At 45.6% G+C, this 20,510-nt stretch overlaps 1 protein-coding gene across 9 annotated transcripts in view; it reads right to left on the reverse strand.

Annotated features, from left to right (window-relative positions):
• The window catches only part of rbms3 (RNA binding motif, single stranded interacting protein), an 858,736-nt gene that overhangs the window by 617,630 nt on the left and 220,596 nt on the right, over positions 1 to 20,510 (reverse strand). For 6 of the 9 annotated variants that reach the window (XM_070880852.1, XM_070880855.1, XM_070880853.1 and 3 more), the window contains exon 3: positions 12,298 to 12,378. The exons of the other annotated variants lie outside the window; for them this stretch is intronic. In XM_070880852.1, coding sequence (XP_070736953.1) covers positions 12,298 to 12,378 — 81 coding nt within the window. The remainder of the gene's footprint in view (positions 1 to 12,297; positions 12,379 to 20,510) is intronic. 9 annotated transcript variants of the gene reach the window in all.

Genomic DNA, 20,510 nt, shown 5'->3' on the forward strand with positions numbered 1-20,510 from the left:
TCCCAGACATCCTTGAACCTTGCACCAGGGAGGCAACATACCATTCTGGAGTCTCGGTTGCGGCCGCAGAAATGCCTATCTATTCCCCTTACAATCGAATCCCCTATCACTATTGCTCTCCCACTCTTTTTTTCTGCCCTCCTGTGCAGCAGAGCCAGCCACGGTGCCATGAACTTGGCTGCTGCTGCTCCCCCCTGATGAGTCATCCCCCTCAACAGTATTCAAAGCGGTGTATCTGTTTTGCAGGGGGATGACCGCAGGGGATCCCTGCACTACCTTCCTTGCACTGCTCTTCCTGTTGGTCTTCCATTCCCTATCTGGCTGTGGACACTTTACCGCACTCGTAGTCGTCAAGTAACTCTGGCCATGATGAGGCCATCCCTGGCCTCCCAGGCAGCAATGTGCTCAGATGTAGGTGGGATCTGGGCCGCAGTTTCCTCCAGCTCTTGCTCTTCCTCCTCCTCGTCTTCCAGCTGATGTTCCTCCTTCTCCTCCTCGCCTGAAGAGGCTGTGCCTTGCTCCTCATGCAGCACTAATCCTCACTGCTGCACTATGTTCTGCAGGGTGCAGCAGACCACAATGATTCTGGAGACCCTGGCTGATAAATACTGAAGGGCTCCTCCAGATCTGTCAAGGCACCTGAAGCGCATTTTGAGTATTCCTATTGCCTGCTCTATGACACATCTGATTGACATGTGGCTTTCATTATATCTCTTCTGGGCCTCAATACTTGGCCTCCTCAAGGGTGTCATGAGCTACGTCTTCACTGGATAGCCCTTGTCTCCAAGCAGCAAGCAAGTCTGTTTGGAGGTGTGAAGAGCTGAGGGAGGGTGGACAGGTGAAGGACAAAAGAGTCATGGCAGCTGCCAGGGAATTTGGCACACACATGTATGAGGATCATCCTATGGTTATGATGGAGTGCCTTGTTAGCCACGTGTGCAATCGATGATACCCTGCAGCCATGAGAAGTCAGCCAGAGACACAAATCCAAGTGCCCGCTCAATAACACTGGCTTTATCAATGGCATAGTTGATATAATTGGCTGACTTGTCAAACAGGACATTGGTTTGATGCATTTAACTTTCCGCGGCAAAAACCCGGTTGCAAAGCCCGGGCGGGATCCTCAGCTCCTTGTTTGCGGTGGCGATGGGAAGTACCACCGGGGAGAGGTGCGCCGGACATGTAATGATGTGGATTGCGTTACCATCTGAGTTTCAGCACTTTACTGACCCGTACGCCGCGCCCAGAATAGCGACAGGTAAAACCCGTCGGTGCAGCCCTGGCAACAACCTGCAAAAAAGGTTAAAGTTTTTATTTTTTTATTTTTTTTCAACGGTTTGGTAATGTTGTTAGAGTCTTAGTAATGTTGTTAGAGTATTTTTTTCCTCCCCTTCCAAGGCCTTTCTCACAGCGCAAATGACCCCGCACTAAATTTGGCGAGGATCGTGTTTTGTGCCGCGAATGCATGTGTAACGCCTCCCTTACCGTCGGACCCCAAAGGCCAAAAGTTCGGCCTAAAATCAGTAATGCAGCGAAAATGGTAATTTTCACGTGTCTTTACCATTTTCGCCCAAAAACCCCAAAACCTGAAAATCCAGCCCACTAAGATTGGTCAAGCAAAATTTTCCCTTTTGAAATCTATGGTGACTATTCATCATTATACTTTTCATTTATAAATGTTCTTCTATTTTCTCCTTTAGTAGGGATTCCATTGGGGACAGAATTTCTGACGTCCCGGGCCCTTACGAAGTTTCTACGGAGCCAGGAAGGCATCGGAAAAGCCGGTTTTCAGCACGCAATGCGCATGCGCTGAAAACTGGCTTTTCTGATCTGTCAAGTTGGGTGCGAGGACAGTAGGCGCATAGCCTACTTTTACAGGCGTAAGAGTTTAAAAACATAGAAAAAACATGATTGAGATAAAAATTTAAACAACATATTTATGTTATGTTAAAACCCTGCCCACTCAGATAATGTTATTTTAAACCCTAACTTTAACATTTTTAAAAATTGGCAATTTTGTTTTCTTTAAATTTTTAATTTCTATTAGTTTATTGTGTGAGGTGTTTTTTAAATGCTTTATGTATTTTTTGAGAGTTTTGGGGGTTTTCTCATTCATTGTAATAGGAGTTCCAGGCACACGTGACTCTTGCGGACGTCCCTATGAGCACGCGCTGCGCGTCGCAGGGAGAGGAGGCCTGTGGATCGTGAGTTTAAGCGGGTGCAGCAGCTTCAGGTAAGTGCGCATTTTATTTCTATTCTTTATTGATTTGCCCGTGGGAAGTCCTCCTCGGAATTTCTGCCCAATTATTTTTCCAACCACCTATTAAGCTGACTGGTCTATAATTCTCTGGACATGTTCTATTCCCCTTCTTAAATATAAATAGGACGTTGGCTATCTGCCAGTCCTCTGGCACTACACCATTTTCTAACAAATTTTAAATATGTGTAGTAATGCCTCTGCTATCTCTTCCCTAGATTATTTTAAAATGCATGGATGAAATCCATCCGGACCAGAGATTTTATCCTCTTTGATCTTGATTAGTCTATTTAATATATCCCCTTTTTAAATTTGAAATGCACTTATCTCATTACTCATCTCATCATCCAACGTTATGTCCACCTGTTCTATCTGCCTGGTAAATAGCGAAGTGAAATAATGATTTAATATTTCTGCCATCTCCCTATCGTTACCTGTGGTATTGTCCTGTCTATCGCTTAATGGCCCTATTCCCATCCCAACCTTCCTTTTTTATTGATATGCCTGTCAAATATTTTGCTATTTTGTATTATGTTCCTTGATAATTTAATTTCATAGTTCCTCTTTGTTTTCATAATTGTTTTTGCGACTTCTCTCCTAATCCCTTCATATTCTCTCTTATCATGCACTCCTCTGCTATCTATGTACTTAATGTATGTCTCTTTCTTTACCCTCAATTGTTCCTTTATGTCTTTATTCATCCATGGAGTCTCAATAGTGTTTACTTTGTTCTTTTCTTTTAGCAGAATATATTTTTCCTGCATTCTATTGAACGTCTTAAATGTTTCCCATTGTTGTTCTACATTGTTGTTTGCCAATATTGTTGCCCATTTTATCTTCCCAAGTTCTATTCCCAGCCTCTCAAAATCAACTTTTTTTCAATCTACTAGCCTGGTTTTCGTCATACTTATGTCCTTCTCTGTTATCATTTTAAAGCGTATTATATTATGGTAACTATTGTCTAGATGTTCCCCTACTTTGACTTCTCTTATCTGCTCTGGTTCATTCCCCATTGCTAGATTCAATAGCGAATCTGCCCTTGTTGGGCTTTTTACATATTGGGTTAGAAAGGAATCCTGTACACATTGTAGGAACTCCTTTCCTTTATCCCCTTTACCTACCTCTTCTGTCCAATTAATATCGGGGTAGTTGAAATCCCCCATGATAATTATTCTATGTTTTTACCAATTTCCCTAATTTGTCTGCATATTTCTTCCCCCACCTTCCTTCCACTATTAGGTGGTCTGTAGACTACGCCTATTAGTGTGATTGATCCTTTATTATCTTTTATTTCTATCCATATGGATTATATTTTTGTCTTGCTGATAGCTGCGTCACATTTTTCTACAGCCATTATGTTATCCCTAATAAGTACAGCTACTCCACTTCCCCTTTTTCCCTCTCTATCTTTTCTAATAAGGTTATACCCTGCAATGTTTAATTCCCAGTCCTGATTTTCCTGTAGCCATGTCTCAGTAATCCCTACAACATCTGGTTCCTCCCAACGCGTGATGGCGTCCAGCTTCCCTGTTTTATTGCGGACACTGTGTGCATTGCTGTGTAGAGAGTTTAACACATATTTAATAGAATTTCCTCTCACTTTATGTTTAACCATCATTTTAGTTGTTCTATAAGTATTTGCTCCCTTGCTGTCAATGTCCTCTCTTACTTTATTCTATCCTAAGCTCTCTTTTCCTGTTTTGTTTATATTTAGAATGCTGACGTTTCTTGTAGATCCCTCCCCACTTCTTACTAGTTTAAAGCCTTTGCCACCTCCTTATTTACCTTCTAGGACACGGGTCCCATTCCAGTTCAGCTCCTTCCTGTCCCAGAACTGGTGCCAGTGTCCCATGAAAAGGAACCCCTCTTTCCCACACCAGTCCTTTAGCCACATGTTATTTCTCCTGATCTATCTGCTTCTATGCCAATTTGCATGTGGCTCAGGCAATAATCCAGAGATTATTACCCTCGAGGTCCTGCTTTTTAATTTAGAGCCTAACTCCTGATATTCTTTCAGCAGGACCTCCTCCCTGTTCCTACCTATGTCATTTATTCTAGCATGAACCATGACAAATGATTGACCCACTCCCTTTCCAAGTTCCTCTTCAACCACCATGAGATATCCCTTACCCTGGCACCGGGTAGGCAACACACCCTTTGAGATTCTCGTTTTTGGCTTCTATTCTGTTCTTCCGCCCCCCCCCCCCCAACCCCCACCCCACTGACAACCTTCTGAGCCACGGTGCCTTGGTCTACATTGTGGCTGTCCTCCCTGAAGTCTGTCTCCTTGTCCTCACAGGTAGAGTGTACAGCGTTGGACAGGACCGGTGTCTGTGGGACCTCCTTCTCAACTTCTCTTAAATCCCTGTTATACGGCTCCCGAACAGTCACACCCTCCCATTCCTGAACCTGCGCTTTCCTCTGGGGTGTGACTATTCTGGATAAAACTGTACAGAAATTCTTCTTGAACCACTGCTGTTCATGTGGTGAAGGTACTCCCACAGTGCTGATTTTATTATAAAAGTTATTATTGGACTCATATAAGCAGAAGTGGAGCTTCATTATTTTGTGACACTATTCTGTTTTCTCTGGACTTGCTCCCCAAACTCTAGAACGCCAAGCTGCTGATAAAAAGCTACTAAACTTTCTGAATAATATTCTCAGATGCAAAGGCATCAAATTGGCCCTTCCCAAACAAAGTAGTATATAAACACTCGACCCCAACCCCTCTCCCTGCTCTGGGCGCAATTTTTTTTTAAAGAAAACTAACCGAAAAAGCAAACTCAGAAATGTTAAGCATCCTGTGGATGAGCAGAGGATTCAAAACTGCAGAAAGCCAAAACGTGTTTGTAATACGTTGAACATTCTATGTAGTTAAAAGCAAAAAAAAACACAAATGGAACCAAAATTGATCAGGTTTAGAATAATTCCAAACGTCTGACCCCTGCCTTTAGCTTGGGTCACCAGCACTGCACGCAGGGGGCAGCCTGCATGTCGCGTGGGGCTGCCAGGCCCCATTCCCATGTTGGAAGCGAGTCTTCCGCCTGAAGCAAGACCAGAATTACTGCCTGGCCGGCAGGTGGTAAAGGCCATCATCGGGGACCCGAAGAAATGGTTCCGGGCACGAAAGGAGGCAATTGTGTTTGGGGGAGGAGCGGGAAGCCCCCTGCAGGGAGGTGTTCCGAGGAGCAGATCTCCCAGCTCGGAAGGAAACCTGAGAAAAGTGTTAAAAACGTAGACCCCGATCCTATTTGCTGCCAGGTTTCTCCAGCTGCTCATCCACTGGTCAAGACTAATGCGCCTCCATGTTACAATCACTTTAAGGTCTTAATTTGTATTATAGCTGCCCTACTTTTACACAGCTGTGAGATCCTCACCTGCTTGCAGTAAACGCCTCCTTTCAGTTCTGCGTGGAAGAGATTCCTGTACGGGCTGCTCTTGCACACTCTCCACCTTGCCATCCTCGTCTGCCGCCCGGACACGCCATGGCGCACCATCTTGCCGTCCGGAGGAGGCGGGGGTCCCCAATGGAGTGCACTCTACACGGGAGTCCTCCCTCTATTTATTGGGGACTTGGCCTGGAGGGTGTTGCATGGAGCAGTCGCGTGCAATCAGTTTTTAAGTCGGTTCACGGGCTCCCAAGCCGCCTGCAATTTCTGCGGTCTGGAAGAGCCCGTGTTCCACATTTTTATTGCATGTGTGAGGTTGCAGTCCTTCTTCCAATAGTTGAAGGGGCTGCTCATCAAATTCTGGTTGCACTTCAGTCCCACACTCCTGATCTTTGGGCACCCTGTGCGGAGGGGAGCGGACAGGTCGGAAGGTCTCCTCCTAGGACTGCTCCTGGGCACGGCCAAGTGGGCCATCAACTGGTCCAGGCAGCATGCAGTCAAGGGGGTCGTTCAGCCTGACTGCCTGTCTCACTTCCGTGGTTACATCCTAGCCAGGGTGTCCCTGGAGATGGAGCACGCGGTGTCCACCGGTACGCTCGCGGCCTTCCGCGAGAGGTGGGCGCTGGAGGGACAGGAGTGCTTCATCACCCCTGGCAACCAAATTTTAATTTGATTTTAATATCTAAAAGTTAATTTATTTAATTTGCCAGTTTTTAGTGCCCCCCAACCCTTTTTAGCCAGGGGGCACTTGTATAATTTGTGTTTTGGTGCCCTCAAAAAAAAAACAAATAACCCCCAAAAAATAAAGGGGCACCTGAAAAGTTTTTGAAGTGTGCCCCCCCCCCCCCCTTTAATCAGGGGACACTTGATTAAAGTATTACAACAAAATAGTTGCAGTAAACGCCTCTGACATCTTCTGAAATACGGGAGTTAAATTGGAGGCAAATGGGAGCGCGGTGCGGAGAGTTAAGTGCTCTGTCCCTATTTTAATCCACCCAGCACCTTCTGATTCTCACTGGGCGAGGGGGGTTACATTCTGTGTTTGTGTTCCAATTGTAGCCAGAGCAAGGCAATTTCTGAGGAGGAGAGCTTATATGGGCTTTATTCTCATTCATATCAAGTCTGCTCATTCACGGATCAAAAAAATCAATGATTGAGTGCACGCAGATGTGCATACAGCCCATTGCAACACCATGTTCAATACTAAATTATTCTGTAACCCTCTCCCCACCAACGTCGTTGGCATACACTTTAAAATTCTTCTCTTTCCTCCTCTTTCCCAATTATCATCAATTTGTACACAAACTCAAATCAAAACCCACTTCTTACTGACTTTGGATCTACATTAGTGCTGGTAACCCAGACAGGAGGACACTGGAAAATACACACTAAAAGGTAGGTTGCAAAAGTAGTTTGTATGACCTCGAACCACACTATGTGCCACCAAAAAACATACATTGTTGTGAACTCTAGGGGGTTTCACTGATAAATTATGGATGAAAATGTCATTATTCTGCAATGAAATAAGCCAACTTAACTCTTCATATGTTATTGACATCAAACTAGTCAGCACCACATCAGATGGAAGATTAGTGCTGAAAAGACCACAAATATTGTACTTTGGTCAGTCAAACACAGATCTGTTCTGTTACCAACTGTTCCAAGGTTTGATACTGTCATGTATGTACATGCTGCTTGTAGCCACCAGATGGTGTAAATGTTGGAGGCCACTGAGCAGCATGCACATGGTGATGATCTGGTATAAAAGGCCTGCCATTATGTGAGTCAGACACTTTGGGCCATAATAAAGCAGAGCCAAGATTGTACCTTGCTTAGTTAAACAGTACTCAGTTTGAAACCTTATTGCATACATAACATTTGGCAACGAGAATACAAGAGCCTTTGTTTGCAAAATGAGCACGATTGGATTTTTAGAGCGATTCGTGGAGAGAGAACATTGGGCAGACTTTGTGAGCCATTTGAACCAATACTTCGTGGCCAACAAAATGAAGGGGGCCAACGATGCAGAGCGGCGCCAGGCCGTGTTCCTCACTGTGTGCGGTACAAAGATCTGTGCCTAGTGATCCAGAGAAAATGTACAAGGAATTGTGTACATTGGTACGGGAGCACCTCAAGCCAGACATCGGCACCATCATCTTGAGATACAGGTTTTATACACACGTTCGATCGGAGGGCGAGAACGCGGTGGAATTCGTTGCCGACCTGAGATGTCTAGCGGGACCGTGTAAGCTTGGGATGGGGAAGGCAGACATGCTTCGGGACTTCTTTGTTATCGGTATCAACCACGAGGTGATCCTGCGCAAACTTCTGGCGGTGGAGGAGTTGGATTTATAAAGGACCATCCAGATCGCTCAATCATGTATGACGACGGACAGGAGTTTAAAGCAAATGTCGGTGAAGAACCGAACCTCGGCAAGTACAGTAAATGTGATTGATTCAGCGTTCGGCAGAGCGGCACATGGCAGGGCCTATCCGGCTGCATTCGTGAAACTGGTGGCTGCCCAAAGTCCGTCAATGGGAATGTATCCGACTTCTCCGTGTTGGCATTGTGGAGAAAATCATCGGCACCAGCAGTGCCGATTTAAGCAATATAGTTGCAAAGGCTATCTGAGAGTGGGGCATCTCCAGCGCAAGTGTCTGCAGATGAGCAAGCGAGCTGCGACACACCACATGGAGGCTGAGAGTCAGCCTAGCGTGGATCCGGATAGGCAATCCGAGATGCCAGAGGAGGAAGTATGTGGACTGTACTCTTTCATAACCAAGAGTAAATCAATTTTGATTAACGTGAAGTTTAACGGGATACCGGTATCGATGGAACTGGACATAGGGGCGAGTCAATCGATCAAGAACGAGAGGGCATTTAATAAGTTGCAGCATACTAAGACTGTGAGGCCCAGACTGAGCCCTGTTAACGCCAAGCTGCGCATGTACACCAAAGATTGGCAGTGCACAAATTGATGTGTTGTATAATGGTGTGGTTCACGAGTTACCGCTGTGGATTGTTCCAGGCAATGGCCCAACGCTGCTCGGCAGGAGCTGGTTGGAGAAAATCAGATGCGATGGAAACAACATAAAGGCATTGTCATCGGAGGAAGATACATGTGCCCAAGTATTGAGCAAGTTCCCCTCACTGTTCGAACCGGGTATCGGCAACTTCACGGGAGCCAAGGTGCAGATCCACGTGGACTCAGATGCAATACCAGTCCATCATAAAGCTTGGGCAGTGCCGTACATGATGAGGGAGAAGGTCGAAATTGAACTGGACAGACTCCAGCGTGAAGAAATCATATCACCGGTCGAATTTAATGAATGGGCCAGCCCTATTGTTCCTGTGCTGAAAAGCGATGGCACAGTCAGAATCTGTGGAGACTACAAGGCTACGATCAACAGGATTTCAAAACAAGATCAGTACCAGTTACCGAAGGATGATGACTTGTTTGCGATGCTAGCCGGAGAGAAGTCGTTCACTAAACTGGACTTGACATCGGCCTATATGATGCAGGAGTTGGTCGAGATGTCAAAGAGACTTACATGCATTAAGACATACTTACCAAGCTGCCCGTTTGGAATTCGCTCGGCTGCAGCAATATTCCAGAGGAATATGGAAAGTCTACTGAAGTCCGTTCCCAGAACCGTCGTGTTCCAAGATGACATCCTGATCACCGGTCATGACTCCAAGGAACATCTGAACAACCTGAAAGAGGTTCTACTGCGTTTGGACAGAGTGGGACTCAGACTTAAATGCTCGAGGTGCATCTTCATGGCACCGGAGGTCGAATTCCTCGGGAGGAAAATCGCCACTGGTGGCATCAGACCGATTGACGTGAAAACCAAAGCCATCAAGAATGCACCCAAGCCGCAGAATGTGACAGAGCTGTGTTCGTTCCTGGGTCGACTCAACTACTTTGGTAACTTTCTACCTAAATTGAGCACCTTACTTGAACCACTGCACATGCTATGGAGAAAAGACAACAACTGAATGTGGGGCACATCGCAAGACAGAACTTTCGAGAAAGCCACCAATCTGCTTTGCTCGAACAAGCTGCTGGTACATTATGACCCATATAAACATTTAGTTTTGGCCTGTGACGCATCGTTATATGGAATTGATTGCATGTTACAACAAGCCAATGAGTCGGGGAAACTTCAACCTGTCAAGTATGCATCCAAAAGTTTGTCTAAAGCAGAAAGAGGCGATAGTATGGTAGAAAAAGAAGCTTTAGCATGTGTGTACGGTGTTAAAAAGGTGCATCAATACCTGTTCGGTCTGAGGTTCGAATTAGAGATCGATCACAAGCCGCTCATTTTGTTGTTTTCCGAGAGCAAAGGTAGCAATACCAACGCTTCATCCCGCATCCAAAAGTGGGCGCTGACATTATCTGCCTATGATTATGTCATTCGCCACAGACCTGACACAGAGAATTGTGCCGATGCTTTGAGCCGGTTGCCGTTGCCCACACCACTGGTGGAAACGCCACAACCGGCAGATTTAATGTTAATCATGGATGTTTTTGAGAGTGAAGGTAACCCTGTCACAGCTCAACAAGTTAAGACCTGGACCAGCCAGGACCCGATATTATCGGTAGTAAAAGGTTGCATCCTCAGAAGGGATTGATCTGCCATACCTAAGCAAATGTGTGAGGAGGCCAAACCGTACATTCGTCGCAAGGACAAACTGTCTATTCAAGCAGATTGCATATTGTGGGGCAATTGTGTTGTAATGCCTAAGAAAGGGAGAGAAAAGTTTGTGCGTGAGTTACACAGCACACACCCGGGTATATTGATGATGAAGGCCATCGCCAGGTCCCATGTATGGTGGCCAGGAATTGATTCTGAACTGGAAGCATGCGTGCATCAGTGCAACACCTGCATGCAGCTCAACAAAGCACCAGCGGAATCACCACTGACTCTGTGGTCATGGTCATCCAAACCCTGGTCCAGGATCCATATAGGTTTTGCAGGTCCCTTCCTGGGCAAGATGTTTTTAGTGGTGGTTGATGCTTATTCCAAGTGGACAGAATGCATAATCATGTCATCCAGTACGTCCATGGCAACCAAAGAGAATCTCAATGTCATGTTTGCGACACATGGTCTGCCTGACATAGTGGTGAACGACAATGGGTCGTGCTTCACCAGTCAGGAGTTTCAGGGGTTTGTAAAACTTAACGGCATAAAACATGTAAGATCAGCACCGTTCAAGCCTGCATCCAACGGGCAAGCTGAACATTTAGTACAAATTATCAAGCAAAGCATGAGGAGAGTAACCCAAGGGTCACTGCAGACCTGCTTGTCTTGCATACTGCTGAGTTAATGGACAAGACCCCACACACTCACAGGGGTCTCGCCTGCTGAACTCATGATGAAAAGAGATCTCAAGGCCAAGTTATCGTTTGTTCACCCGGATTTAAATAATCATGTTGAATACAGAAGACAGAGTCAACAAGAGTACCACGATCGCGCAACTGTGTCATGCGAGATTTCTGTTAACGATCCTGTATATGTGTTGAACTATTGTCAGAGTCCAAAATGGATCGCTGGTATGGTCATGGCAAGGAGGGCCACAGAGTCTTTGTTATTAAGCTCAAACTTGCAGGAAACACATGGATCAAACAAAGCTGAGGCACACAGATGAGCCAGAGCAGTCGGATGAAGAAACCGTCGACGACCAACCAACCTACCAGCAGCCTTCAGTGGATTCAAGGGTCATCAGTGAACCCGGAATTTCCATCACGGACTTGTTCAATAAAAATGGACTTGCAATTCCTGACATGGCCACTGCCACCCCCAACAAGTCAGCCATCCAGCCACCAGCCACAACAGACTCCACACATTCACCCAAGGCTGGAATCGAACTGAGACAGTAATTTCGGGAGCGTAAAGCACCAGACCGTGTCAACCTGTGAAAGACTGTGATAAGATCTCAGAGGAGGGTATTGTCATGTATGTACATGATGTTTGTCGCCACCAGATGGTGTCATTGTTGGAGGCCACTGAGCAGCACGCACATGGTGCTGCTCTGATATAAAAGGCCAGCCATTTTGTGAGTCATATACTTGGGCCGTAATAAAGTTGTACCTTGCTTCGTTAAACGGTACTCAGTTTGAACCCTTATTGCATACATAACAGATACTTGATTGCATCAGAAAGGAAATACCAAAGTACAATTGTGGACTAAAACCGTGTTCCTTTAAAATGAGCTTTATTATTATTTTAATTTTAAATCTGTCTTGACTTCATTAAAAAATCAAACATTAAAAACAACAGTGCAAGGAACAAGCACTGAAAAACATATCTGGCAGATAATTATTGAGGGAGCAATATACCTTATTTTATTCTAAAATAATGAATATGAACCCTCATCCCTCCAGAGGGTATATTTAAAAAACATTAATAATTTTGCACACTTCTAACCCAGGACCACTCTACAAAATCACTGGAGTGTTGAACATGAATCATTGTGAAAAATATTGTTCTAATTCTCATTTCACTCTCAACACATTCCATTCTAATTATTTCAAAACATTTCCATTTTATTCAGAGCAATATAGAGTTATCATTTCCGTCCGAATGACAGCAGAGCACTGACGTATCAGGATGGAGGCTATATGTTGTTAGAATGCTAGTTTGCACCTGCTATTCACCATGCGATGAGTGCCTAAATCTGGTCGTAGCATCAGACTAGCTGCTTCCCAAGATGGAGGGAAGCAGGGCCTAAGGGAGAAAAAGTAAAATGTAAGCTTTTGCCAAGAAGGGAAAAAAAATCAGCATCACATTACTTAAATTTCTTCAAAATGTTTGGCTCCACAAAGTTCAGTGTAAACTGAACTGCGTTTCCTGCTTGCTTCAAGATTACAAGGCTTCATTTGATGTTGAGCTATTTTATGGACCCATAAACCGATTGTACTGTATTTGCATACCTTGATTACACTATTTCAAAATAACTAAAAGATGCAATAATGCTGAGGTAAGGGAAACAGACTGAGCTTAAATCTGTACTGACCTAGTGCTGGTCCTTTTCAGGGAGGTATATTTCAAAAAGATGGTGAACATGTATGGCACTGCTCTGACAGTGCTATTAAATACCAAGGCACACAGGAAATGCATTCTACTCAGGTGCATGTGAGCACAGCACAATAGTACAGCCCCATAGATTGCACCTGAAAAAAGTCAGGCAAGAGAACTCATTTTACTTAATAATGAATACTTGTTTGCAGAAGTGTCCTTGGGAAATGCAAGGTAGGGTAGGACAGTCCCTGCTGGAGAAACAATAAGATGCTTATTACACTCTACCAGTTAGCCGGTGAAGCACCAACAGTATCCCTACATACTCTTCATTGTCGCTAAGTCTGGGTTCTTGCTATCTTGCACTTAGGTAAGTGGGATATATCCCAATGGGGAGAGTGTTCATTCTATATCTGGCAACCAGACAATATCTGTGTGTATTTCTTCATGATTTTTTTTGTACTTCAGACACCTAGTTGACCAACAAAAGGTACAAGGAAAACTCAAGTTCAAATTCAGAAAAAACAAATTAAAACATTTAATATAGGACTTTATGACAAAAGCAAAAACATTTATTGCAGGGGAAATAGTCTTCTTTTAAGGCAGGTGAAGATTCAAAGTTTTACTCACTTCCTTATAATTCAGTCTTCTGGTAATAGGGATCAACAATAATGCATTTATATAGTGCCTTTAATGTAGTAAAATGTCCCAAAGGAATATTAACAAAAAAAATTTGACTCTGAGCCACATAAGGAAATATTAGGACAGGTACTGAAAAGCTTGATCAAAGATGTAGATTTTGAGGACCATCTTAAAGGAGGAGAGAGAGGTAGAGAGGTGGAGATTTATGGAGGGAAGTCCAGTGTTTAGGGCCTAGGCAGCTGAAGGTCCAGCCACCAGTGGTGGAGCGATTAAAATCCGGGATGTTCAAAAAGCCAGAATTGGAGGAGTGCAGAGATCTTGGAGAGTGTAAGGCTGGAGGAAGTTACAGAGTTTGGGAGGGCAAAGCCATCAAGAGATTTGGAAACAAGGATGAGAATTTTAAAATTGAGGGGCTGTTGGACTGGGAGCCAATGGAGGTCTGTGAACACTGGGGTGATTGGTGAATGGGACTTGATGCGAGTTAGGATACAGGCATCGGAGTTATGGATGCACTCAAGTTTATGTAGGATGGAAGATGGGAGGCTGGTCAGGAGAGCATTGGAATAGTCAAGTCTAGAAGTAACAAAGGTGCGGAGGGGGAGCTGAGACAGCGGCAGCATCGAGTGATGTTAAAAAGTAGGTGGTCTTGTTGATGAAGCAGAAATGTGATCAGAAGCTCATCGACCGGTCTTGTTCAACCTCAGACATTTAGCAGGAAAAGACATGGAGTTGGTAGCTAGGGAACAGAATTTGTGGTGGGGGCCGAAGATAATGGCTGTATGTTGGGCAAGCAATGTGACAAATCAGAGATAGTGGAGGGGTCAGAGGAGGTGGTGGCGAGGTAGAGCTTGGTGTCATCAGCAGACAAGTGGAACCTGATGCTGTATTTTCAGCTGATGTGGCCAAGGACAGCGTGTAGATGAAAAATAGAAAGGGGCCGAGGATAAATCCTTGGGGGGACTTCAGAGGTAACGGTGCAGAAGTGGGAAGAGAAGCCTCTGCAGGTGATTATCTGGCTATGACTGGATAGATAAGAAGGGAACCAGGCGAGGGCAGTCCCACCCAGTGTGACGATGGAGGAGAGGCGTTGGAGGAGGATCAATCTCATGGTCCTACTTTGCACCACTTCCAAGGCTTGAATGTGTCCCTTATGCCTCAGTGATTGTGACTGAATGTAGTACAGTATTGAAGGTTCAGTCTGACAGAAGCACTATAGAGTTTCAGCTGGATGGTTTTGTGCAACGGCTTGTTTCTCTTATTCGTGGCAATGTTCCAGTTTGCTGGGTCGGGGGTCACATCAAATGCATGGCGGGCTCCCGGTGGGATTTCTGTCACCAAGAGGGAACCTGCCAGTGCAATAGAGGAAAATCCCGATGCTGCTAATATTACAACACCCGAAGAGATGGTGAGGAACTCAAAGTCGAAACAGCAAATTCTTTTTTAATTCTCAGCTGCGGTTGCCAACCCCCCAGAATTGACCTGGAATCTCCAGGAATTAAAGATTAATCGCCTGGACCACGCTGCGAGCAACCCTGGAGAAAAACATAGAGGCATTAAAAAGAATTGTGTGTTTTTTACATTTTCTGTTTTTTGTTTATTAGTTGCTGGAGATGAGGAAAAAGGCTGTTTGACTGGCAGTTGGAGGTGGAATGTCATGTGATGAAACCTCCAGGAATACATCCCACCAGAGTTGTCAACCCTAGTTTCGGCTAAGATTGAATGCAGAAATTCAGGCAGAGGGGACATCTAGTAGGCCCCCTCCCTCCATTTAAAGAACAATATCCTGGCCGATCCTGCGGAACAGCGCTAACTGGGACAGATATGGCAGAGCAATGGCCAGGAGGCCACCCCTTCACTTCCCTGCCAATATCTAAGTGCAGCAGCTGGGAAAGGGGTGGCCAATGTCAATGAAATATGGAGGTCAGAGCAGTGAGGTGGGGGTAAGTCACTCCGACCCATTTTTCGAGCAGGATCGGAGAAGAAAATTCAGCTTTATTGCCAACTGAATTGGCAATATAGTTCAGGGTTCTATTTGCTTTGTTAATTGTTGCTCTGTAATGACTGGACATAGCTAGGGACCTTCCACTTACAGTGACTTGTTTATCTACATCAGACTAAATATGTAATTTGAGCAAAAGGAATGTTATGGAGGAATGTTAGCATCCACTCCTCAAAGGACACATTTCAATTAACTGCAGTCTCCGTCTACTTATGGAAACTGCCTACTTAATGCGAGCATAATGTAAAATTGTTGGGTGAGAGCCCTGATCATAACAGACTCAATTATTTAATTCGTGTTTCTTTGCTTTTATTTTATCTTACCGGTTTTTCTAAATATCTTAAATCTATTTAGTAATGGCAATATTCTACCCCTTTCTTTAAAGTGCACCAGAAATAAATTAAGATGTCCCCATGCTGCTGGGACCCACCAATAAATGAAGGTACAGACAGCTTTTGAATACATGCTTAAAATAAATAAAAGAAAGAAAATCTCAGATGGATGCATTTTAGATTTCAGAAAAGCAACAATCTTATTTTGTATGATAAAATAGGTCAGAATAGTACTAGCTCCAATCATGTAGTATCCTCTGTCAAATGTTGGCTCTTGTTTACAGTACTGAGCATTCCAACAATGTAAATGCATTTTCTCAACGTTTTGAAAGTAATATTTCACACATTAGTGCATCGTGTCAACTGTTCCCACCTCACCAGCAGTTCTCAAATCGGTCAGATCTCATATTGCATTTCCCATATGACTTCAGCAGCAGCGCTGTAGGATAAACAAGGTGGATGCGTAAATACCTATCTAAGGATTAAAGCCACCATCTTTTGGGTGTATTAGGCGTATGCAGCAGAGCCTGGTTTCTAATCGTCTTGGATCCCCTTGCCATTGGACCAAGACCTTGTTCTGTCAAGCCCGTTTGGTAGCTGGTATGCAACGGCCACCCCACAATAAAATAATTCAAAGCATCTTCCACCCTTTAAAATTAAGTTTGGGACCTGGAATATCAGGACCCTCATGGACAACCTCAACAGCGACAGACCAGAATGCTGCACTGTTCCCCACCTGTGACAGAGTCTGTAGGTCCCGCATTGGACTCATCAGTCACCTGAGAACTCATTAGTGTGGAAGCAAGCCATCCCCGACTCCGAGGGACTGCCTAAGAAGAAGAAGGTGGGCTCAGAGCTCAGGCCTGTCCATGTAGGCCAGCAATGCTGTCTCCTTATCCTTGGCTTGTGCAGACCTTTGCCAATCATCACTGGGAAAGGCTCTGCATCCAGAAAATCAAATTGTCAATCACAACTTCAGGGCTTCCAACCCTCCCAGAATGACTTGGATTTTCCTGGATTCTCCTGGAATCAGTGGTACCCATCCCGAGCTACGCTTCCAGCAGTCCAGGAGATCAGCTGTTTAAATTTCCCACTGCAGTGCACCTTCCCCACCACTCTGCGATTTCATTGGCTGCTGTTAAAGCCTCAGGTTCAGTGGTGTCACCCGACCACCACCACGGAGAACCATTATTGCGCAGAGCATAGTTGGCAGAGGGCTGGCTCAGGAATCGTGGGTGTCTCTGAACAAGTGGGGGCTCTGACATTGTGAGACCTGAAATTGGGGAGGCTCTAGAGTGGGAGGGAAAGAGAAGGACAACGGTGAGATCAAGGGGAAACTGATGAATGGGGATCAGGAGGAAGATGGAGAACCGGGGGCTCGGGAGTGAGGAGAGATGGAAACTGGGAAATAGGGGCTCGAGGAGAGTGGGGAATGGAAGTTTGAGGGGAGAGATGAAGCGGTTGGGGGATTGGGACTTAAGTGAGTAGTGGGGGGAAATGGGTTGAGGGTGGGCGTGGGGACCAGCATTTCCCACAGAACTGGGAGCAGCAGCAGCAAGGTGGTGAGTGGGAGAGGCTCTGAAAGAGGAGCAGCCAGTAATGGGGTGAGTGAAACCCAGAGACCTTACTGTGGGTATGTAGTGAAAGATTGTTTCCAATAGTGGGCAACTGGGGAACAGAAAGCAAAAATTCTCAATGGAAGAGCCAAGAGGGAAAGGAGAAGGAAAGCTCTTGAACTGAGGGCTACTGCACCATTGGATCCTTCAACATGTGCGGTAATTGAGGTAGAGACTGAAACATAAATTCAAAGGGAATAGGCTAAATATTTGAAAAAGAGGAATATAAAAAGATCTTTGAGAGGGAAAGGTGTTATAGGAGAGAGCTTTAGCACTGGTGGACGATGGCCTTCTCCTGTGCTGTAATTTCTATAATACAATGAAAACTCTCCTTTATCATGTCCGAACTCAGGAAATGGTTTAGAAATGTTGGTGCTGAGCTGAGATTAGAATGATGTGCCCGGTGAGAAGTGCCCCAAACACTGAGCCCGCTGTGGTTTGGTTTGGTTCAGGTCGGTCTGTGCTGGCCACTTTTGATGTGTGAAGTCCAAATACAGATCGGCTCTGACTGAGGTTCTCATTTCAAAGTTGTCACCTTCACATGGAACCAGGGTACAAGGAGATAGGGCCTATTAAAACTGGCATCAACTGGGGTGCCTGACCACACCTTGTGCAGTGCAGTCCCCCTGCTCATGGGTGGCCTCTTGGTTCTTGGAATTTGATGCACAATGTCTGCTGGTGTGTAACCGCAACCAAAAATACTCAACTACTGCCCCTCAACCTTGGTAAGGTAAATGCAGTAACATTTATTGAAGTCATGTGATCAGATGTCATGTGATTGGGCATCACAAGGTCAGAAGTCATGTGGTCTGAATGTCACGTGACCAACCCCCCCAGGAATGCCTCCAACCAGAGTTGGCAACCCTAATTCACATGCCCAAAATAAGTGGGGGAAATTCCAAAGCACAAGGCACCAACAAAATTACAGCACTCTTCCCTCTTGAGGCTGCTTATAACATGCACAGATCAAACAGTTTAGCCGTGGATTGTTTGCTGACAACCTACCCCTATAATCTTGGGATTGCATGGGAAGAGGACACTTAGGAAAACAATGAACAAATGTATCGGACTTCTCTCGACTATCGTACTTGCTGTGGTGTGTGGTAAATTTACAGTGCCATCAATTCAAAAGCATATTCCACGCAATAGAACAAATGATCCTAACCGTGCAGTCTTAGACCGAGGGAGAAGAATCAAAGAATAATGGGGCTGAAATTGCCCCATTTTTGTGCCCCGTTAGCGCCGCTGGTCGGTGCTAACAGAGTGCAATTGGCTTTCTGCCCAGGAGCGGGCGGCGGTGGTGCCTGGGGCGAAATTGCCCTCGAGATCTTAGGGGCGATTTGAAGTTAGTGGCGCGTGCCGGCGCACACCTGGCGATGATGTAATCACCGTGCGTGCCAACCCTGCGCCGACCCTTTTGCACCCCATGGGGGAAATTGACCCGTAGGACGCGAGGCTGGCGTCGACCGATGTCCATGCCCGGTTTGCATGGCGCAGACATCCATCCAGGGTGCCCCTCAAAGGGTGCGCCCCGGGCCGTCTTTTTTTTGTTGGTCAACTTTTCCGTTGCCCTGACAATGGTGGCCCTCATCTCGACCGGCCCACCATCATGCCGGCTGGCACGCCACTTTGCATGCCGGGCCACTGGCCCGGTTGAGATTGTCCCTGGTAGTCCAGTGGTGGCCACCAAAGGGCAATGCAGAGTCCACAGTGACAATCCCCTTTAAGTGAAGGAGAGTGGCATTGTGGCGCATAAGCGTAGCGCGGTGCTGACGCCTTGGGAGCGCCCCTCCAACGAGGTGGAGTGCCTGAGACAGTGCGCCACCTCGTTTGGGGGGCGCAAAGGGTAATTCCACGCCGGGGGCAGGACTTCCGCCCCGGGCATTAACTAACCTGGGCCTGGAAGGTTACCGCCCCCAGATGGGCTGTGAGCAATTTCGGCTCCAGTGTCTCTTGGCACCAATCTTCTTTCCCTCCCTCATCCCAGAAATGCCAACACATCCATCCTACAGCACCAGGTTATTGAAGCATGGGAACAACTGTACTTTAAAAAGCAAAGCAAATATATCAATAAACCAATCAGTTCTATCTACATGCAAGGCCTTATGGGTAAATGGGATTTATTTTTCAGCTGTTGCTTACAAATATTGCGCACTTCACAGCATAGTCACTAAGGCCTAGAAATTCGATAAGATCCGAAAATAGACGGTGGCTCCGCAGGCCAAGATTTGCTCAGGCCTGTTTAAAAATCACAGGCAGCACATTATTTTGGTGCTGCCTGCTCATTTGAATTATTTTAGCGCACAGCCCAGTGATGAACGGGTTGCTTAAGGCTGTGTGCTCAGCAGGAGGTCCAATGTCACGTCACTGTAGAGTCCCTCTAGAGAGGCTACATTCTCTTAAATCATGGCTGTCATTTTTTTTGTGTATGCAATAACTGTTAAACTGAGTACTGTTTAACTCCAAGAGGTATGACCTTGGCTCTGCTTTATTAAGGCCCAAAGTGACTAATATACAAAATGGCTGGCCTTTTATACTTGGGCTGCACACGTGCGTGCAGCCCAATGGCCTCCAACAGTGATGCCATCTAGTGGCTCGTGATCCCAAAAGTGCATACATGACAATTTTAGAAAGCAGTCTCAAGCCTTTAAAGGTGAACTGCATTCTGAAAGAAAAAGCATTGAAAAATAGACAGTCTTTAATCCTTAAAGGGGAACTGCCTTCTGAAAACAAATAATAAAAATAATTCGAAATTAGGCAGTCTTCAGCTCTTAAAGCTGAACAGTCTTTTGCACATAAAAATGGTAACGGTGCTTCAGCACTAACACAAATGGCTCAACGGGCCAGGGAAAAGGCACCCAAGCTGTTGCATCCTGAACTCGAGCTTTGTGTAGGGGATCAACAATGGAAGAGGGCTCGGAGACACTGCAGAAAAAAAGATGTGGGACCAGATCGCTGAGGCCATCACTGCCAACCATGTCACCCCCACAACCTGGCTCCAGTGCCCAAAGAAGTTTCATGACCTCAGACGAGTGGGCTTCTTCAAAAGCTGTCTCTTACCAACTGCACCACTAGCCTCACACACTAATCAATGCATGCCCTACCCCGCACCCCCCTCCCCACATCCCACAATATTTTATGATGTACAAACTGCACCTGGTAGACACAAGCACCTCTTGCTTTCCCGCCCTCCCCTCACAATAACCCTGCCCTTGTACAGGGCCTTGGTGAGGCCTCACATGGAATAATGTG

This window comes from Pristiophorus japonicus, chromosome 5 (genome assembly GCF_044704955.1).
Source record: "Pristiophorus japonicus isolate sPriJap1 chromosome 5, sPriJap1.hap1, whole genome shotgun sequence".
In the NCBI taxonomy this organism is placed as follows: Eukaryota; Metazoa; Chordata; class Chondrichthyes; family Pristiophoridae; genus Pristiophorus; species Pristiophorus japonicus.